At 32.2% G+C, this 23,548-nt stretch overlaps 1 protein-coding gene across 12 annotated transcripts in view; it reads left to right on the top strand.

Annotated features, from left to right (window-relative positions):
* The window catches only part of MIPOL1 (mirror-image polydactyly 1), a 253,677-nt gene that overhangs the window by 32,802 nt on the left and 197,327 nt on the right, over positions 1 to 23,548 (top strand). For 11 of the 12 annotated variants that reach the window (XM_074328163.2, XM_019749153.3, XM_074328162.2 and 8 more), the window contains 2 exons: positions 10,982 to 11,120; positions 11,699 to 11,777. In XM_074328163.2, coding sequence (XP_074184264.2) covers positions 11,100 to 11,120; positions 11,699 to 11,777 — 100 coding nt within the window. In that variant the 5' untranslated portion in view covers positions 10,982 to 11,099. Of the gene's footprint in view, positions 1 to 6,381; positions 6,512 to 10,981; positions 11,121 to 11,698; positions 11,778 to 23,548 lie in introns of those variants that run through there. The other variant, XM_019749151.3, reaches the window with a different exon arrangement.

Raw genomic sequence — 23,548 nt, 5'->3', positions numbered from 1 at the left:
CTCCTTGCGTTGTACATTGTGGGTTTTGAAAATGTAAAATGACATGTATCTACCATTACAGTATCGTGCAGAATTTCGCTGCCCTGAGAGTCCCCTGTACTCTACTTATTCATCTCTTCCCTTCACCCATCCCTGCCCCCAATCTCTGACAACCACGATTATTTATTGTTGTCATAGTTTTGCCTTTTCCAGAACATCATAGGGTTGTAATCCTACAGTCTGTATGCTTTTCAGATTATCTTCTTTCACTTAGCAGTATGCGTTTAAGGTTCCTCCATGTCTTTTCATGGCTAGATAGATCATTTCTTTTCATTGCTGCATAGTATTCCATTGTATGGCTATACCACAGTTTGTTTATACATTCACCAATTGAAGGACGTCTTGGTTGCTTCCAAGTTTTGGGAATTATGAAGAAAGCTGTTGTTAACAATTGAGTATAGATGTTTGTGTGGACATATGTTTTCACTTATTTGTGTAAATATCAAGGAGTTCCATTTCTGGATAGTATGGTAAGAGTATGTTTAGTTTTGTAAGAAACTTCCAAACTGTCTTCTAAAGTGGCTGCACCATTTTACATTTGCACCAGTAGAGAATGAGTTCTTGTCAGCATTTGGTGTCATAACTATTTTGGGTATAGCCATTCTAATAGTATGTAGTGGTATGTCGTTGTTGTTTTAATTTGTACTTGCCTATGACATGTAATGTTCAGCATCTTTTCATATACTTATTTGCCACCTGTACATCTTCTTGGTGAGGTGTATGATCATATGCTTTGCCCATTTTTAAATTGTTTGCTTTTTTATTGTTGAGATTTAAGAATTCTTTGCATGTTTTGGATATAAGTCCTTTGTCAGATAGATGTGTGTTTTGCAGATATTTTTGCCACGTCTGTGGCTTGTTATTTTATGCTCTTAACAGTGCAGAGCAGAAGTTTTACATTTTAATGAAGTCCAGCTTACCAGTTGTTTGTTTCATGGATTGTGCTTTTTGATGTATCTAAAAAGTCATCGCCAAACCCAAGATCACTTAGCTTTTCGTGTATGTGAAATATTCTAGTTTTATCACTGTGTGTTTTACATTTAGGTCAGTGATCCATTTTGAGTCAATGTTTGTAAAAGGTGTACAATTTGTGCATAGATTTATTTTTTGCATGTGGATGTCCAGTTGTTCTAGCACCGTGTGTTGAAAAGACTATCCTTTTTCTATTGAATTGCCTTTGTTCCTTTGTCAAAGATCACTTGACTCTATTTGTGTGGGTCTATTTGTGTGGGTCTATTTCTGGGCTCTCTATTCTGTTCCATTGACCAATTGTCTATTCACTCACTAATTCCACAGTGTCTTGATTACAATAGCTTTATAGTAAGTCTTGAAGTTGGGTAGTGTCAATCTTCTGACTTTGTTCTTCTCCTTCAGTATTGTGTTAGCTAGTCTGGGTCTTTTGTCTCCCCACATTAATGTTAGAACTAGTGTGTCCATATCCACAAAGAACTTGCTTGGGTTTTGATTGGGATTGCACTGAATCTACAGATCAAGTTAGGAAGAACTGATATCTTGACAATATTAAGTCTTGCTTTCCATGTACATGTAATATCTCTCCATTTATGTAGATCTTTGATTTGTTTTTTATCAGAGATTTGCAATTTTCCTCATATAGTAGATCTTGTTCATATTTTGTTAGATTTATGCCTCATTTCAAATACAAATTTGCTGGCATATAAGAAAGTATTTTATCTAATATGTCTTCTAAAATTTTTATAGATTTGTTTCTTTTCATTTAGATCTCTGACCCATTTTAATTAATCTTTATATGTGGTGTAAAGTTCAGTCCCTGATTAATTCTTTTTTTTTTTTTTAACATGTGGGTGTTCCAACAGTATTTGTTGTAAAACTAGCCTTTCTTCATTGAATTGTTTTTGCACCTTTGGTAGAGCTCAAATGGCCATATTTATTTGGGTTTATTTCTGGACTCCCTAATTTGTTTCTTTGACTTAGGTGTCTTTTACTTTTCCAGTACCATGCTGTCATGATTACCGTAGCTTTATAGTAAACATTAAGTTGGATAGTGTGCTTTTTCCACCTTTGTTTTAGCAATTCTCATGCTTTTGAGGTTTCATTTAATTCTGAGAACCACTTTGTCTATATCTATAAAGTATCCTGCTGTGATTGTAATTGGTATTGCATTAATTATATCGATTAATTTGGGGGAGTAATCAATATATTTACTATTTTGAATCTTCCTTTATGAACATGGTATGCCTCTCCATTTATTTAGATCTTGATTTCATTGCTTTTTTGTTTTCATCAAACAGAATGATTCATGCAGTTACGACTCCAACAAATGATAAACTTGGTTATTTACATTGCAAGTGGGTAGCATTAACTAACTAGGATGTTGCTTCATGGTGTAGCAGATGGTCTTTACGTAGCTTGGTGAGGAAAATGTTTGCTAAAGGTGACAGTGTACCTAACCCTATTTCCCATATGCACTAGATCATTGGTAACATAAGGTCTTAGCTTAAGGAAGTTGTCAAATTTAAGGTCAGAGAATAATTCCAAAGCATTTTAATAAATAAAGTACATAACCCTCAGCTGATATTTTCTTTTCAATTCCTACATACCAAGATGAAATTTGTAGGCTTTTCTCTAAATGACATGTAATGTAGAATCCATGTGAGGAGTGTGTGTATGTATATATTTGTGAAAGATGTACAATATTTGTTGCATGATATAGTGTGTGTGTGTCTGACATGAGATTGTAAAATGGAATACTTATTGCTGGTTCTGTGAAAGATTACTTGATGATTTTGCTAGAAGGTAAATAATGCTGTATATGCTCTTTTTTTACAATATATATTTGAGACTATTTATTATGGAAAATTACAAACATTCAAGAGTAGAGAAAGAATAATGAACCATTATGTACTCATTACCAAGCTTCAACAATAATTCTTCATGGCTCATGTTAATCTTATTTCATCTCCACCCCCATATTCTGTATGCCCTGTGAATCCTGCTCCCCTCCCCCTAATTCTCTATCCCTCACTCCCACCTGGAGGATAATATTTATTAGTTAGTGTCACACACTTCCGCCAGGAGGCTTACAATGTTTGACTGCTCTTTTTTTAAGTTTTAATACTTATGTCAGCACAAGGTTCAGTTTTTGTTCCTCTTCATTTTCGTTGCAGTTTACAAAAGGTTTTCTTACACAACTGGTATTGTAAAATGTCAAGTTATTCATATAGCCATTTTGCAGTGAACGTGATTATAATATACAAAATCAACACATTATAGCGATGCAATTTTCTGGAAAGTAAAATTCTTATTTTTTAAAATGAAAGATCAGTGTTTTTTGGAAAATGTCTTTAAAAATTAACAACACACATTGCTTAATTTATTTAATACTTTGGAAAACTATACAGTTGTATTACTACTAATTTTGTAAGTGATATTTTTAACTTAGTTGATTTGCTATTTTGAGATTTCTTTTTAAAATGTTTTTTCTGAAACAGATTTGTAGTGAACACATGCTTCTAGGTCCTAAAAAATTCTTCCTAGTGTGATGAACAAAAGAAATAGTACAATACTTACATATAATTTATAGTTGAAATAATCTTATAATTTTCAATGCAAGAAAAATAAAATTGTTTATTGAAGGAAATGTCTGTATACGAGGTGTGATCAAACAATATGGTGAATGTTTGAATAAAAATTATTACATTAATCCCCCTCAAAATACTCCATCTCACTTCGAACACACTTATCCTGTTGTTCTTGCCACTTTCTTGCCAGTATCTTTAGTTGCGCTGTCGTGGCTGCCTCGATGTCCTGAATTGATTCAGAACATTTACCTTTCATGGTCATTTTGACTTTGGGGAGGAGCCAGATGTCGCAAGGTGCCAGATCCCATGAATAAGGTGGATGAGGACACACTGTAATGTTTTTATTTCACAGAAATTGCTGTACCGGAAGCAATGTGTGACATGGCGCCTTTCTGTTGTAATCAACAAATACGGTGAATGCTGGTGCCAAGCACCATCCAACAGAAAGGCAGGGATCCTCAATATGGAAAGCGGCATGTCAAACCTTAGTAACAGTGTGTGACAAGGTTTAACTTGTTTGGTGGTGTCAGTCGGGTGTGAGCTACGGTTGAGAGAAGGTGTGTTTTAAAGTGTCTCCTAAATCATCATCCACAATGCTCTGTGTCACGCATCGCTTCTGGTATGTGGCAATTTCTGTCAAATAAAAACATTATGCGATGTCAGAAGGATAGTAGATTGGGGGCGGAGGGTTATCACTTTATGATGGGTGTAAATGATAAATGTCTAACTATTACATTGTTTTGTACACCTGAAACTAATTAAAAAAAAAAACCAACAATCTGCATACCACCAAAAAAAAAAAATTATGGTGTGTCCTCATCTACCTTATTTACCAGATCTGGAACTGTGCAATTTCTGGCCCTTCCCCAGAGTCAAAATGATTCAGAACATCGAGGCAGCCACAACAGCGCAACTAAAGACATTCACGAAAGAGGACTTCCAGAACTGCTTCAGAAAGTGGCAAGAATGATGGGATAAGTGTATTTGAAGCAAGGTAGAGTATTTTGAGGGGGATTAATGGCAATGTGCCTTTCACTGTAATACATTTTTTTATTTAAACATTCACTGTATTGTTTGATCACATCTTGTGTATTTTGGCTTCTAATATTCTCTTTTTTCATACTGTACTTTTTATTCTACCTTAACAACAGAATATTTATTTTAGGACCATATTTTTATTAAATACTTTTCATTAATGAAAACATTTATTAAGAATGACTCTCAAGAAATTATGTGAGCTTTTGTAGTTCCTCAGATGACAGGCTGATGGCTCTGACTTTCTTTATATTGTACAATAAATGGGAACTGTAGGCCTAACATTTATTTCACTCTTTAAAGATTTTGTTTCTAGTAATTATATTTTGCAACCTAGAATTTGTCTTTAACATTACATTTAAGAAAGTAAAATTCATAGTTTGCATGCAGCACTGTCCATTGGGAATAAATAGGTGCTGTAATTTTAGCAAATTGCGTAGATGGACATTGTGTTAATTATGCAATGTATGAATTGCTATTGGGTGTTCAAAATGCAAAAGTATAACTTGTTATTAGAGTATATTGATTCTCATATGCTTTTTGATGAAATCTGTTAGTAAGCATTATAATGTATAATGAATACCATATATGATTAGTTTTACTTGCTTTTAGAAAAAACATTCTCTAATAGCTGTTGTTTGATTTGATTTCAAGTGACCACTCATACCAGCTGCAATTATACATCAATTTAACTTGGTCTAATACTTTTTTTACCTGTGATTTGCCAAGAACTTCGATTGGTTGTGTGGAAATTCAAGCCTTTGTGTGAAGGAGTGTGTCATTGCATCAGAACTTGGCACCCATATGAATCTTAAGAAAACAGGCTGTTTGTTCCCTGGAGAAACTATTCTATAAGCTGACTTTGTTTTTATATTCTGTTCTGTGCTAGATCAAGTGATTTGGTTTAGGTTGGCCTAGGGCAAAACGTTTCAGGACATTTGAGAAAATCTTGTATTTGGTTAACTCGCTGAAAATGATACTAGTTTTAAAGTTTTACTTGTTAAAAACATTAGTAGGCTATGCGATGCCATATTCATTCTCAGTGTCATTTGTAACTAGCACTGAAAACTATTGCAGTATTCCAAGTGGTATATTGTTTTGTCGTCCAAGTTTTGAAAATGTAAAAGCCATGTATTTTAAACACCAAGTGTTTCTTCTGAAGTTGATGTCCTTCTGTGAGTTTCAGTGATGGGAAGTAAGTCATCTTTTTCTATATAGTGAGTTGTTGATTACGAAAGCATATAACACAGGGGAACAACTATCTGTGACAAACATAATAGTCATAATATATAGAACAACTTATTATAAACTTTTAAACTTTAGAATCCTGAACACTAAGACCATTGTAAATAGTCCCTACTTGAACAAAGAAATGTGATTCTTTTAAGAAATATTTGCTTAATTATCAGAAAACTCATTCATTTTAAGTGTTTCTATTCCAAAAAGTTTCTGCCGTATATTAGTTTAATTTGAACTTTTCACTGTACTTAAACCAAGCAAGCAAGCAAACAACCATAACAAAGAATAACTATAAAAGGTTAATTAGGCAATAATCATTTTTTCAAAGTTTGAAGGGTGTTAAGATTACTTCCTTTTGGATCTCTCAGGTGTAATTTGGCTTCCTTCAGAGCTTCCTGTTCAATTCCAAAGTTAATAAATATGTAATTATTAAGTTGAAAATAATACATACACATGGTTTAAAAAAAAGTCAAATTATACAGATAGATATAAAATGAAATAGAAATACTTCTTTCTTTCATTCTCTCAATCTCTCCAGCTGAACTCTTAGGCTGTTTCTTCATAGTAACCAGAAGTAATAGTTTCCTAGGTATCATTCTCGATTAAAGTGCTATGCCTGTTCAAGCATGTATGCACATGTAAGTATAATTTTACATTTTTTTTCCTGTTTTTATTTTATTCGTGTTCTGTGCCTATATTGCTTTGGCTAAAAACATATTTTGGGTAGGAAATTTATTTGTCTTATTCACCGTTTTATATCTAAATCCTATGATAGTACCTGAATCAGTATATAGATGCTTACATAACAAATACTTGTTGAAAGGATCTTCCACCACACAAAGTGCATATCTCTTGCATTCGTTTTATTTTACCAGTTTTTTAAATTTTATTTTACCAGTTTTATTTTTTATTTTACGTTTTCTGTTTATGAACATTTATGTTAGGTCTGTTTTTCTGCAAGTTATCTGTCTGTTACCTGTCTGTCCAACAAATATATACTGAGTTTTTACTGTATGCCAAACACCCTTCGAAGGATACAAATAAAGGAGAAAATCAAGGGCCCTGCTTGCATGTAACTTTCATGTACATAGTTGGCTGAGGTATATTGAAAACAATGAAATAAACCCCAAACAAATTAGTTTCATGAAGGCAGTAGCATAGGTAATGTGATGAGAGAGGAGTTTCTACTTTTATAGGATGGGCAGGCAAAACCTTTTTGAAGAGGTGACTTTTGAGCAAGGCCTACATGATGAGAAAACTGGTTTAGAGCTCTAGAGAAGAGGATTCCAGGCAGAGGGAATAGTAAGTTTATAAAAGCTCTGAGGCAAAAAAAAAAAAGTTTGGTAAGTTCGATGAACAGAAAGAAGTCCAATATGCAACAGTAGTTTCTCTTACAAATAAATACTGCTTTAATGAGTATCTTTGTACATAAAATATGCTTTATTTTAATATTAATATGTTTTAAATACTTTTGTAGTGGAACTGAGGGATCAAATTGTATATGCAATTTTAAATTTTGATAGCTGTAGTGCAGGGCCACTTTTACTCCTTACCTTTCTCCCTAAACCTCTTCTTGCTTTTCCTGGCTGTGAGGAACTTGGGTTGTCTGGAGCTTGGGACGGAGTGAGTGGTGTGAGGCACGGTGAATGAAAAGGAATTCTTTTGGGGAGTGGATGTGCCAGGGACTATGAATGTTTCAGAGACTTTTATCTAATAAGATGAAAATCCAGCAGTAGAACATATGCATATATTCTGTATGTTGAGTTATGTGATAAAATATTTGGCTCTCAGAAATACAGTACTCTCTTTTGGTCTATTAATGAAATCATTTCCTTGCAAAAATTGTCAACGTTTCTCAATCTAGGAAATACAAAATTCAGAGTTTTTTAGAGTTACCATTGGATATGAGGCCGTGCTATAAATGATTCCTAGCTTGACACTGTTGGATTCAGTTTACACAAATTTGTGGTTAAACTAACTAGACATTAAGGGGAAAAATTCCATTAACCAGAGTCAACCAAAAACCTTTGCCATAATGTGACTTCTGTAGAGGAAGGTAGGAATGGCATCTCATATTTAAAATAATTTTTAAAAAGTCTTGGGTATAAAGTCCCATTTTTGAATTCTTAGCAAAAAGGCATTTAATTTTAAGAATAAATGTCAGAATCACATATAATTTTTTTAGGCAGATTAGAAATTTTAGGCTGGTTGAAGAACAAATTTTGTTTCGTGAAGTGTTTTACTGCTGAGTAAACTGGGAGACTAGTCAAGTCACATTTAAGAGCCTAGAGATGTTTGTTTAAATTTTTTCAATCTACCTTTTTGATAGGGTGAAGTTACGAAATTTTGGCAGATATATTCAGATTCCCATGTACCTATAGAGAGAAGGGTGTAAGTAGTTCGTTAATTATCATTATCATTTTTTCTTCAACATAATAAGACTCATTTCCTTTGAGAATTAAAAACAACTCGGAGGAATGAGATTAGGAATTTAATGATTTTAATTTAACAGATGCTAATATGTTATGTTCCATCTGTTATATTAAATATTTTCTTTTTCTTCTTTAACATGGGTATTTTTTTCCAGGACAACTTATAAACAAACGTTAGTTGGAAATCAATTTTATTTTTCTACTTGAAGCTGGTATACATTAATAAGGATAAAGCAATTAACTTATATTTTATCTATGTTGTAAAAGTTAGCATTTTGATTAAGAAGCCTCATTTGTCTGATGTCTACTGTAAATCATCCCACTAGTTTTAATGTGGACATATAATTTTTTGATTAAAACAAGTTATATGAAAGGTGAGTATAAGCAAACGAATTAGTATTTTATTAGTATTAATCCTTTGTCCTAAAATGAATAGAAGAGTAAAATATGTTGCATGTTTACAGAAATATATATACCTACATATCACAATATGTAGGTGTATAAATTGTAGTTATTTGGTTCATTAGAACATCTAATTTTTGCTTGACAATATGCAAATGTGCCATTAAATCTGTTTTTTAAGATTTTTCCAGTTTAATGTCGGAATCCAAATTCATAAAGAGTTGGAAAAATGAGATGTCTGAGCTATAGGATTCACAGGGATTTCATATGAAGCCTATTTAATCAGGATAACACTGTTATTAATATTCATAATGTCAGCTGGAACACAAATGACAGACTCTGGGGCCTAAAAGTTTTACTTGGTGAATTTATTAAAAGTAGCTTAAAAAATTAATGGAATTTAAGTAAAGTTGGTGAATACGAAAATCTTGTGTTAGCACAAAAAAAATCTCTATTAGAACTTTCTTTAAGATCATATTGCATTGATGTCTTTTGACAGCTTTCACTGGTACTTAAAGAAGAACGATGCATGAATGGTCATTTAAGAGGATTTAAACACATTGGCACATTAATTTTTACATGAATAATAAGTACTTTCCAAAAGCAATTAACTTACAGTGTACAAGATATGAATTGAAAAATAAGACTGTGACATCAAGGGCAAAGCAAATGTGATATACATTTTAAACTTAGTGGCAAGACTTTTTTAAATATTTTGATTTATTTGTATAGTTTGCATAGGATATGACTTAGAATATCGTTATTTTAATGCATTTGAAAGCATGTTAGAAGGGAGGTAAAGCTTCTGCCCTTTCCAAAAATATTGGTAATGTTAAACATTATCCTCTGCAAGTATCACTTGCATTTATTGGAGAATTAAATATTTGTTGTGATATTGGTAGTCTTTGAGAATATATTCAATTTTGCAGAAAGTCAACGGGATGATTGATTGTTTAGTGATACAAATATATATGTGTCGACACAGACTTACTGATTATAGCATAACAGATGTGTAATAAATAAGCTTCTTAAAGTTTAGTATGAGAAGTTTAGTTAAGGACTATCTGAGTAGCATACAAATAAATTTGTTCTGTATTTTAGCCTAAGAAAGTAAAAAGTTGTAAATGGCTTAAGTAAAAACAAGATGAATTTTATGTTTTAAAATATGGTTATAATGGCATTATACCAGTGCTCTAGTTTTAATTTTTATTATTGAAGTTCACTGAAAACCATTTTAGACCACTATGTATAGCCACAATAATATTTTGTTTTGTGTTTTCCAGAGATTATTTTTCTTGTGAATTTTAGTACTTATAAAAGCATAGTTTGGTTATGATCTGTAACAGTCCACGTAGGGTTAACCGATGAGAGATTATAGGCATTGGCTTGGCAGCCCATATTGGTACTAGAAGTTTCACTTGCAATCTGTCAGTGTTATGTATGAATAGTTTCATTAGACAGAGAGAAATAAATAGCCTGGTATGTTCTGGGACTCAAATTCAGAGTTTGATTGGAAAAAGCATTAATTACCGGGGTGTGTAGACATTAGCACAGTATAATATATACATTAAATTTTTTTGTGTGTAAGGAAAGAAATCAAAGTAATAGATTGGCTATAATTTTTTTCTGGTGGCTTTTTAAAAGTTAAGTTTATGGCGGGGTTGGTTTTTCTCAGCTCTGAGATATTCGCTTATATGCCCAGCAGAGGGCAGCATTTTACTATGTCAGCCTCCTAAAAGAATTAGCCCTGCTTAGACTGTCAATGTTTCTTGTAATTACTCCCAGTATATTTGTTGCTTGCTTATGAATTAACTTGCATTTATGGAACTAAATCATTCCAATCATTTAATTACACCTGAGGAGCTGAACTATAATTGCTTGCTTCCAACTAGGATCTGATATGGCTTGAGCAGTATTAATTTGATGTTTACTTTTCTGAGTGCTAAAAGCATTAAAATGATTGTGCAATGGGATTACATTTTACTAATTGCTGGCATTCATTAGCTGGGTAAATGATGAGGAAGAGTGACTGTATATTGCAGAGGGATAAAATTATGGTTTTAAATAGTATATTACTAAGCACATTAAGACCTGTAAGACATGTTTTAAAATACTCCAGAGGTTATTAAAGACTGTATTTTCTACATGTCTTGCTATATGAATCTCTTATTAAAAGACTGCAATTATTATTAACCTTTTTGGGCAATATGTAGGGAAATGGCTTCATTGACTAGAACATATTTCTTTGATATTAATAACTTCCTATATTTTCAGCTAATCCAAAAGTAAATGAGGAACTTAGAAAAAAGATTGCCAACTCCAGATCAACATATTTAGAGAAAATTGGAAAAGGAGAAGCTTACTACAGCTTTATTTGAGGACTTTTTAAAGAATGCAGAGTTCTAGCTGTGAGGTAAATCTAATTTTATTCTCTTTAAAAGCATGCAGAAAAAGTTGCATAGCTTTTGTCATGTTTGTTATGAAAACAAATATGCAAGAGAAATATCAATTCCACCAGCTAATGATACTCTTTAATTTTTTTTAAAAATTGGAATAGCATTCTTAAATTACTTTTACAAATATAAACTATTTATATGAAAATATACATTGTAAATTCAAATAAATAAATTTGAAATTGTTGATATAAAGTTTATGAATAGACTGTACATTTTATTTTTCTTAAATTGTTGAAGTCACAGTTGAAGAAGACTTAAGTAAATTATATGGTTCTCTTTACCAAAATAGGCAAAAATATCTAGAAGCTTAACCTGTACTGTATTTACTAAAATGTAAGTGTGAAGGAAAGAACCTTTTTCTGAGGGGAAAAAAAAAAATTTAATTTTACCTTTTGAAATACACCATTAATTGTCCTATTATAAATGTTTTAGAAAACCATTTATCCTGTAAATTCTCTGTCAAACAAAGGTAAGGCGTAGGTGTGTTCTGATATATTGTTTTAAGTTTATTTATCTAGAGTTGGCTTTATTTTAGCTTCAACTCTTGGAGCAAAAACCAGAGACATTGCCAGAGCAAACAAGAACAGAAGTACAAATGGAGGACTGGTCAAAAGGTAAGGACTTTTAAGGTATTAATATCAAACCCCAGGTGTTGTGCTAGTTCAGGGCACAGAATAAAGTGTGTTTGTTCTAACCAGTATATTAGACAGAGCAGACAAGCACACGCGCACATGCACCCCACACACAAAGAAGGAGGCTGACACAAAGAGACCCACATTCTGCAAAAGAGCCACAAAGAAAGACGCACAGAGAAAGAGACGCACACACGCACACAGAGAGACACAGGAAGAGATATTGAGAGAGAAAGAGGGAGACAGACACACAGGGAGAGAGAAAGAAACACACATATACACCAAGTGATAAAGATTGAGAGAATGACAGAGAGAGATGCATAGGGAGAAGTACCTTCAGAGAAAGAAACAAACAGAAAGAGAGAGACACACAGGAAGGGAGGTACTCACCTGAGTAGGGAGACACAAAGAAAGACACTCGTGTATAGATAACACACAGAAAACGCATGCACACCAAGACTCAGAAAGAGAGATATAGATCAAAATAAGAAACAGTGAGAAGAGACAGACATATAATGAGAAAGAGCGAGAGACAAAAAAGAGACACTGAGAGATAAAGGCATAGGCAGACACACAGACACACTCAGAAGAAGACACACAGAGACAAGAGACACACAGTAACAGAGATGTAGAAAATATACGCATATACAGAGAGAAAGAGAAAGATAGACATATACATGTTGAAAGAGACACAGAGAAACAGACCAGGACACACACAGAGAGACACATGTAGAAATACGTGCATACCAGAAGACACACCCAGAAAGAGACACCCACAGAAAGATGGGGTGAGGGGGCCAGAGAGAATCAGAGCGACAGAGACATGCAGAGATGTACAGATGGTGACAGAAAGGAACTCCAAGGCAGAGACAAGGAGAGAGACAGAGAGAAAAAGATATGTAGAGATATGCACAGGCAGAGACAGAACAGTTTGAAGCACGGACTGAGAGATGGCCTGAAAGAGAGAGAGAGATAAGAGGGCACAGCATCTATCTATAGCCATAGAGAGGTTTAAAAAAATGTTAGGTTTTTATTTGAGATCTCTTACAGTAAAATATTGCAAATCTGGACTCCTTGGGAAGCTAATCATTCTGAATATAATATTACATATAGTTGAAAGCTTAAACTTTATGTACATTGTTTTTACTTCATCTGATTTTATAACTTAAGAAGTATAATTATCATCAAACATTAGACGTAGCTCTTTTTAGATTTTCCCTCCCCCAGTAGGGCTCCTTTTTTACCGTATATGTATCTTTTATGAAGGTTAAAGGCCATTTGCGGGGATCATTCTATCATCATTGTACTAAATAAGTTAGTAGCTACACATTCTTTTCAGATACAGAATGGTGCTGTGCTTTTTGAGAATGCCTTTTTTTGATTTCTGCATTTGCTTTTTATTTCCCTACTGTTATGAATTTGTTGTCGTTTATGCCTACCATTAGTAACTTTTCTTATTTGTGACTAGGCTGCTTATTATGAATTTAGAATCCAGGTAACTGATTGAATTGTGTATGAAGTAATAGCATGTAATATTTGAATAAGGTAGTTAAAGTTTTTTGATGCAAAGTTACATGTTTTAGTGAATGGACTTTTGGCACTTAATTTTGACCTACTCTCTTTATGTTCACGTTTGTGATATGCATACATTGATGTGAAGCTGGGGACTAATTTTTATAGCTGTTTTTATTCATTTATGAAAGTAAGCAAACATTCTTATTTTGAAGAGCTCAAAGCACTTTTACTCAATTTATGTACACAATAAGAAAAGAGGAAGTAAATAATAATGCCCCTGTTACTTACATTCCCTATTCAGAGGTTACATTGCTGTGAAAAGTCATTTTGTGCAAATTATAGACAAAAGGATTTTTAAGAAGACAAAGGAATTATTTTTAATATATCTAAAGAGCTAGAGGCTGTGGAGGAAATTCTCCTAAGTGTAGAATAAGCAGGAAAGATGTAAAGGAAGGGAGCTGCTGAAGCTCTAGGACACTTATAAAAAGGAAGATTTTAGGGCTATGGATGCATGAATAGCTTGCAGGAAACACAGACCACAATAGATGTGACTGAAGCATCATTAAGAAAATATGCATTTTTAGAGGCTTTTTTTTTTTTTAAATGGAAATAGGAATAAGACATTCCTTTATATAAAGTGGCGTTAATGAAACATTAGTGAGAAATAAAATTATACAGGTAAATGTAATATCTTTGGAGTTTTGTGATAACTGATATGTTTAAACAGTAAAATCTACATGGTCATTTCCTTGATATCAAGGGCCCTGGGTTTTATCATAAAGCCCAAGTTGCTTCAAAACTCTCTGACACTAATGTGTATAGTCTACTCTTGTAAGTAGTTATTGTGTTTAATATTATTTTACTTATTTTTTAACGAAATCATGCTAATTAAAAACTTGTATTACACAGATTTGCCTTTGTGTCATCTTACACATTTTATTATAAGAAGTGCTGAAATGGTTATTCTTTTCCTAGCATTACTGTGGAAACATTGCTGAAATATTTGAAGTCAAAGAATTGATGAGGTAGATAATGTTAACAGATATAACAATTTACATTTTTCTTTGTTTTTGTCACTATAGATAGCTTGGAAAATGTTAAGCTGAGGTTGGTAGGTAGGATGGGTGAAGACATCTATAAAATGTGTCCAGGTTTCTTTAAGTAGTTAAGAAAACAACCCTGAATGAATGAAATTTTAAGCTGATGGAAGCAATATGTGAGTGAATAAACATGCGTTGCCAAGTGAGCGTCAGTAACATCTGGCTTCTCAAGAAGTAAATGATGTTTTGCCCTTTAGAGAAAACTTTGTTTTGCAAGTTCCTTTTTTTCTTTCTTTTAAGAAAAAAATGAAAGATCATAATCAAAGTACGTATGTAAAGTTAATCTTCAGAAAGAGTTGTGATTGGTTGTTTAGCCCTTTTTAGTATTTGTTATTTACTGGATTTATATAAGAAAAAAGGCATGGCGTCAGAAATCTCTTATGAGGAATTAATTGGAATAGTATAATAAATTTCTGGAGATTATATTCAATTTTTATTAGCAGAAACACGGTTTAGTACACAACAATCCATTGGAAATAGTTTACCTATTATTTATGAATAAACGTGTATGCCATAAGTATACATACCTACAGTAATGTAGGTAAAAATGAGGTCTGGATGCCAGTTAAACTTAGAATATTGTGAAACATAATTAAATTTAGAACCTTTAGGGGTCAGTGTTCCCTAAGAAAGGTTAAAAAAGGTTACTGTGCCTATCCAAATTAAATCTTAAGTCTGCTCTGTTTTAAATATTTCTTACCGATTGAAGGTAAGAATCACACAGCTTGAAGAAGCTTTAGACAAAACCTTACAATGTTATATGTTTCTTCACTATTATTTTTAGGTTTGTTATTTTAGGAAATTATATTTAATATGTATTTAATACACAGAGTAGTTATTTTCACTTATGTATTATCTCAGTTTAAATATGAATCATATTTTTAAACTTTTCTTTAAAGCTTAAAAAAAGTAAGCATGATTCTAAATCACTGTACTCATTTGAAACATGAGATGAAAAACCACTTCTAGAACTACTTATGTTAATAGAGTCCTTACATGTTGCAGTTTATTGGAGGCCAGCAAATATTTTAAAAATCTTATCTTTCTGAATTTAAGTCAAAAGCAGCTGTCCTCTTTATTTTAGAACCAAACTAGCAATTACCTTTTGTAACCATGATGCTTAAAGTTTTTCTACCAAACAAGGTAAATAATTAGGACTAAAACTTAGCAAAGGGTAACTTGTAAGTGGTTTACTAGTTTCTTATTGAGTCAGAATACTATTTAATGTTTGCTTGGCATTTGGAACCTGTGTGCCACCATCAATCTCTTATTATTGGTTCATTTATCTTTCTGTCTTTACACAAAGTACATATTCTTTTTACATTTTGTCCATCTGTTGTTCTGTAATTGAATTATATCTAAAACTATTGCATGATTTGCAAGCATCTTATAAGAGTAGACATCTATAGAAACACTGTAGAAAAACATCTAGGATGCTTTTAAATGCCTTTGATCATTTGACTAAAATATGATTGTAAAATATTTTCCTTTAAAGCAATGGGAAAGGAAATGGCAACTTGCAAGGAATGGGTATCTGTTTCTAGCAGCAAGATAGCTGGTAGGAAAAGAAAACATACTCCTTATGCATCGTAATTAGAAAATTCGAGGTTTTGAAAATATCTGGATAATCATTCTATGTTAAATTATAGGACTTGTATTTAATAATTGGCTTTCTAGTAAGTAATGGTGTATTTTCCCCAAAAAAGTAATGCAATTTGTTTTTGTTTGTTTGTTTTAAAGCAGAAGTTAAAGTGCAGTGTAGAACCAATGCATTTAATAATTTCAATAAAATGTTATAGTAGAAAGAACACAGGTTTTGGAGCTAAATAGACCTGGGTTTCAATTTTTTAATCTCCCACTTACTACCTTACTTACCTGGGCTTGGGTAAGTTTCATAATTATTTTTAAGCCTGAGTTTTCTTGTGTATGGAAGAGGAGATAATTCCTCGAACTGTTTTGAAGAAACAGTTTTTGTGTATGTAAAAGCCCTACTACAGTACTTGAAACAGGATATGAGTTTATTTAATATGTATTTCATCTACCAGAGTAATTATTTTGAGTATTGTGGTGGTGGTAATGGTTTTTACAGATGAGGGGAAAAAAAAAAAAAAAAAAAAAGATTGTCGACATTATTTTACACAGGACCTAAATAAGTGGTAGTGGCTGTTGTCATTGTTATTCTATCCAGCTGTGAAAGGTGAGTGTATAAAAAAGTTTTAAAAGCATTAAAAAACATTACTTGAAAATACTGGAAATCATTAGTTTTTAAGAAGTGTATTTTCTTTAAATATGTTCACAATATCATTAGAAACTTAATATTTTTCAAAGTAGTATAGCTTATATTTAGCATATTTAAATTTAATAGACTAGAATATGAAATCAATAAAATTTATTCAGGATAAAATCTAATTTTGCCTGTATTGAAATCTCAATTGCAGTAAAACCCTTCAGACTATTGGTGTCACACAATATGCCTTTTCCTTTTGCAAGTGTGAATTTAAGAATTGAGTTTTTCATTTTCCATATCCTGTAAAGGGGTTAAAAAAGAACATTTGTGAGGTCTAATTAAATTTACTATTCATCTCCATAGTACCTAACTTAATAGAGCTGGTAGCTTCTTACCCATGACCGTCTAGGATGTTTGAGAGAATGGTTTTAGGACTACTGGCAGCTGGCCAGCAAAGATTGATTCATTTCCAGTGGAAATGCCAAGGCAACTCTTAAGAATGATTGAGGTTATACTATTTTATAAAGAAAAAAAAATTATATTGTTTTAAATAAAAGTATTAAAGTAAATGGAAATCTGGGTGTCTTTATTTTTAAGCTTGATATGAATGATTCTGTTAACTGCTCTTGGTGTTGGTAGAAAAAAAAAGGGAATGAAAAAACAAAAAATGTTTATAAGGACAACTTAGTTTCCTAACTGGTTATAAAGTTTGTTATGCACTGTGTTTTGTGATTCATCATTTCTGATGTGAATAATTCACATTTGTGAATTTATGCCATAAATCACATTTTTAAAAATTTTTGGCCATTTTTAAAATAGACTTTATTTTGTAGAGCAGTTTTAGGTTCCCAGCAAAACTAAGCGGAAAATACAGAGTTCCTATTTTACCCCCTACTCCTTAATCCTACATACGTACAACCTTCCCCACTATCCACATCCCCTACTACAGTGGGACATTTGCTGCAATTGATGCACCTACCCATGAATTCTTTCATTTCTTTGTTTTTACTGAATTGAGAGTGTTTTAAATCAGTTCAGGCTATCCTCTTCATGTGGAATTCTTACTCCTTTGATGATCATTTTATAAAAATAATAATTACTAAAAAGAATGAAAAATGGTAAATTTTTTTGAATAGGACCGCTTCTCCCACCCCACATTTCTATACTATAGGTATGATCATCTCTTTGTACGACTTGTGACTATATGTGTTTAAGGAAATCCAAGTCTACTTTTAATATGAAAGCTCTTTCAAATTTATTTTTGGCCATGAAAACATGAATTTTTTTTTTTGAAATAGAAAGAAACTACTTGAATTTTTCAAAAGTGTTTGGATTTGTTTTCAATTCTACATCCGTAAGATCTAAGCTCTTTGATAAAAATCCTCATTCATTTCTGGTTATGGCCTTCATGCCCAAATACTTCCTGGAATGCATATTTACAATACAAATCTTAATAAAATATTATTGAATCTTTAATTTTCTAGAAATTGGAATTTGTTTATCATATTTAAGATGATTGTTGTGCTCTGCATAGTGACTATATTTGTCACTTTTAGGATGATTTCTATCAAGTCCTGAGTGTCCATTGACACTGTTGATTTGGGAGATCTGACTCAATATACATTGGTGTATAGACTGAATTCATGGCCATTTACACAGTTGGTCCAGGTTGACAAGCTGTTGGTAGAGTAAGACTGGTGTGACTACATTTACTGCATTTACTCACTACTTTTGGTTGTAAAGAAATTTGGTAGTTGAATAAAATATTTTTGGGGAGTTACCAAATACTTCATTTGTGTGTGTGTGTGTGTGTGTGTGTGTGTGTGTGTGTGTGTGGTTGAATCAAAACAACTTTTCATGTAAGACATTTTAATCTTTGGGAGAAGTTTCAGATACAGTTTTCTTTGTGTTTTGCCTTTTTTGTTTTTGTTTTTTCTTGGGGAATATCAAAAAGATTATTTCATAGTCCAAATGACTTAATTAAAAATACTCTGATCTGAAGTGTTGGGTAAAATTGATAATCCTTTGCCAAATGGTAAAATTGTGCTGACAGTGTACGGTAAAAAATAATTATTTTAGAAAATTCTATTTTGACTTTCATTTTTTTTCTTCTTTTTGAGTGATTCTAGTCTTCACATATCGAAACTTTTCGGTACTTTAAAATCTGGATGCTATTGGGTAAAAAGTTACAAGTAATCAGTTCACTTTGATAAAATTATACTTGCAGAGATACTGAAGATGTTAGTTTTTGCTAATTAAATATTTTTAAAGTTAAATCCTCTTTTTTGATATAATTTCACTGGCTGTGGCTAAGGTAATTTTGCATACTCTAAAACATAGTAATGTTCATTGATTTGAGCATTTTTAATATAATAATATACTCAGAGTTATGCACAAGATACCCTTGTTTCCTTCTTCAGTTAATGTCCTTTCCCCCCCTGTTCAAAATTTTCAGGTTAATATTGATTCCTAACAGATTAGAGTAGGTAGGATTTATTCGGCGTAGTTTACTTAAACCAACACACGTAATGGAGGAAATATGATAAGAAAGACAGAATGAATACGTAGTCCTTAAGGATTCTGACTTTTGTATAAATTCTAACATTTGGAATATGGAGTATATTTTCCAAATATATGCTATATCCTTTCCACAGATTAATGGGAAGAATTTGCAATTCGAATGAATTCCTATTTTAAGTAGATTAGATGTTATTTGAATCTTTATCAAAAAACCAAATGTCGCAAAATTTGGAGTCACTGAGCCTTTTACTCAATTGCTTTTAAGAGTTTAAAGTTAAAAAAGGTAATGATTTCAGTTCAGCAAATCTGATTGTTTCCTTTTAGAAACCTTCATTGACTATATTTTATAATCAATCAGTACAGAGTTTAAGACCAGGACAAGGCTGCATTAGTCCAGGTAAGAAGAGCAAAGACAAAACAAAAATTTTGATTAAAAAAGCAGTCCTTGATCTCCTGAGAGATCAGTAGAGACGAGCATCAGAGACTTCCTCTGCATGTTTAATAGGCCATTTGCTCTCCAAGACGTTCTGTATTGGTCCTTTATTACTTTTTTCTTTTTTTAAAGTCTCTACCCCTCCACCAAATCATTTGAAATAAATGCATTATTAAATTAAAACAAAAAAATTTGCTTTTTATTTTGTCTCAGGTATTTAATGCTTTTTTTAAATGTTAAAAATATTCTAGAAAGAAGCTGATGTTGCTATAGTATAACTAATATGACATTAGTGTAGTAGTTACAGTTGATTAAGTTGATTAGTAAAATGAGAGTCTCTACCTTTTCTTTTATGCATTTGTTTTTTTTCCTAGAGAAGTGAATGGTAAATTTGAGTAAAACACATAATTTGCATAGAAAGTTATGTAATGATGCCATATAGAGTATAATGATTTCCTAAAACCTTATATTTAAAGTAACCTGAATTACAATGAGAGATAAACAGAATATTTACCCATTCCTTATGAGCTGCTGCTGATATGTAAATTTATTCTTCTACTTTGCACAAATATACTTTTGAGCTACTGCTTAAACACTTTGAGGTCCTTAGTCAAACAGTTTTAATGATACCTCCAATATTGTGAAAGTGTGACATTTGATGAATGTCTCATATAGTTTTGATATCTGGGCACATGTCAACAACAAAAAAATTGAACATTGGTTTGTCATGCAACACCTAGATAATTTATAATTTTACTGTTTATATCCATCTTGACATTTTTTATCTGACAAAGGCAGGTTTCATTTGGAATCTTAATCTGAGATTTATTTGGTGGATCTGGAAATCATAGCTAGGGTTCCCACAGGAAATGGTCCATCTACCAACAGATTAAATGGCAGTCCTGCAGTTGTTAGGGGAGCTCTGCATTTAACACACATGCATACTCATTCAGTCAGCACTGTGGAGAAAAATTAAAGTAGTAACCCAGGTTTAGGAACAATGTAGCTAAAAAGTCCCATATTTGCTGAATGACAAAGGGTTATATAGCAGCATTTCATTTTATTATTCGTGCTTGAATTTCTTGTTTGCTCTGTTGAGTCTGCTGACGAATACTAATAAATGCCTGCAACAATCCAGACGAGAGATGCCTGGCAACAAAGCTATGCGGTGGACCTCCCTGATCTTCTCCAGTTCACAACCTGACCTTTTGAAAAATTGGCTGGGCTAAGCTGCAGAATTTGGGTGTAATGGTTATTGTTAACTCCAGCTTTAGGATTTATTAATTTGTGTGATCAAGACTTACCTATACTTCAAAGTTTCAAAAGACCAAACACAATCATCCATCCATTAGAACTAACATTGTGTTTCAGTGATTTCCACTTAGTATCTGACTGGTGATTCTTCTATTTTGTTTTCCAAATCTAAAAATGCTCTTAAGAAAAAAGAAAGGCACATATAAAGAAAATCTGTTTCTTTCTCTTCACACTTGTTATTAGAAAAGTTGCCTTCTATACATGATTTATGAAATTGTTGAATTCATGGACAATTGGTATATGTTCAGACTTAATTAAAATATATAGTTATGAAACCTATTTTACTTGAAGTTGTAAAAATTTAAGATTTACCTAGTTCATATTTTTAACTACTTTATGTAAATTATTCTTCTAATAAGAAAAATTAAGAAAGGCTAAAAATATTAGGAATATATAGAAAGTAGCCAAATAGTTCATATTACTGGGGGTTAAAAAAGAATAAACATTGCCATTATGTTAGTTAATCAAACTGTAGGATAGTTTTCACAATCATTTCAGCCTAAGTAATATTTATAATGGGTTAAATAGGGTGATAGAAGTTTTACAAAGCTTTAATTTATGTGATATGTTCATAAATTAAGTAGGTAGTCTAAGCTTAAGGAGATTACACTATTGTACTTGTTCATGGCTTTCATATAGTGAAGAAGGTTAAAATTTAGAAGCTGAAACATTACGATAGAATTTAGTTCTTACACAGAAATCTGACCTTTTCCCCAATAGAATGAATATTGACATGTTCATGATTATTTCAGACTTGATGAAACAAACAAAGACTTTTAAAAATTTGGTGTGGTGCCACCACTTTAAATAACTTTTTTATAATAAAACAAGTCACCAAATTCAGGTAATTTCAATGACTAACCATTAGAGAACTTGAAACATAGTATACTAAGACTATGTCTTAATCTGAATTGTCTTAATCAAAATAAACCTCACCATTTATTTTGGCATGTTTATCAGAAATACAACCACATATAGTGGAATGTAAAGGATATAGTTTATTTTGAATGTCCAACCCTCGTATCCAAATAACTAAATTATGTGATATTGACAGGTTTCATGATTTTCCAGCCTTATAAACCTTTATAAAACCTTACCTCGGTATATTATAGCTACATCCAGCCTCTCTTCCCCATATGTTTTTGACTTCCCCTCAATATTATATAATATACCTTATTAGAACTACTTGCTTTCAACCTGGTAGCTGATGGATCTTTTCCTAATGTCAGGATTTTAAGTTTTGAAGTCCTATTATTTCTGTATTTTATTAGTTTGATAATCTAATACAAACTTTATTAAACCATTATGTATTTGTTACAGTTTTGGCCTTGTTAAGTATTTTCTCTTTATTGTATGTTTTTCACTGAATGAGGTAGCATTTTATTTTTCATGTCCATGTGTTCTGATATTTTAATAAATTGTTTTCTTATTATGTCTGATTTATTCTTATTCTATTGCAACAAGAAAATACTTTGCTTTTAGCAAAACAAGTTTTCTCAGCTAGTAATAGCTAACGTTTATTGAGTATGTATTCTGTGCTGACACTTTTCTAAGAGACTATTATATAACTTAAATAATTTAATCCTCATAACAACCTTTTGTGGTAGATGCTATTAATGGTGTATTTTCTATTGATAGGGAAGTTGATAAGAGGTTAAGTAATTTGTTAAAATTCTGGTAGAGCCAGAATTCAAAAGCTTGAAGTCTGTCTTCAGAGCCCATGCACTGTGTTTCTGCTTGGAAGATCTAAATACACCAGTGTTCCAGTTGGAAGGTCTGTGCTTTGCTCTTTTACACACGTATATTAGGTGGGACCGCTGTGATATAGCAGGTGTTTTTGATGTCTTTTTCTTTTATGTTTTGCAAATGTGTAAAACTAACACTTCTTTCCACAAAAAAAGGAAACAGAAATATTTAGTAAAGGAAATAAATAGTATTTGTACACACATACAGATAAATAGATAACCTACATTTAACTTACTTAAGGAATTGGTAGCAGTTATTAGGAACTACTAACTGACATTATTGTTCTGATTATGTTGAAATGAATATTTATTTAGAAAACTCCTTAACCATTGAGAAAAAGTAAACATCTTTTGTTGAAAATGTGGGACTACTGTAGCCATTTTATCATCACATCAAATTTTCACACCTATTTAAAAGCAAAAAATATGTTATATCGTTTTGATATTCTTACATAATGTGGGGATAGACAATATACAAAAGAAACAACCAATAAACATGAGATTTTCTTTATATTTATGAAATCAGATGCTACAGTATAAATAATAACCTTTCAAAAAAAAAAAGTTTAAGGAAGTGGTGACTGATTGTGTTAGCAAGTGTCAGGGAGCACTTTTCCAAATTCCCTCCTTTATGGTTCATTTTAGATATAAATTTCCCTGCGTAGCACCTGCATCAAAAGGAACAAGAGATCCATTTATTTGAATGTACTTGCCTATAATACTTCTATTCGCCTTTCTCTTTTCTGACGGTAGCTCTCAGGTAGCTGGGATGTTGCTATTCTGAGTAACCTCAGTAGGATCCCTAGAGACAATTCTAGCTCAACCACTCTGAAGAAACAGCTCTGTAAACAGTATTGACCTCCCTGGGGACCATCAAATCCATTTACACAGATACCAGT

This window comes from Rhinolophus sinicus, chromosome 3 (genome assembly GCF_057876585.1).
Source record: "Rhinolophus sinicus isolate RSI-liver-muscle chromosome 3, RSI-T2T, whole genome shotgun sequence".
Classification (NCBI taxonomy): Eukaryota; Metazoa; Chordata; class Mammalia; order Chiroptera; family Rhinolophidae; genus Rhinolophus; species Rhinolophus sinicus.
The sequence above is the reverse complement of the archived record's forward strand: the minus strand, read 5'-3'. Positions and strand labels throughout refer to the sequence as shown.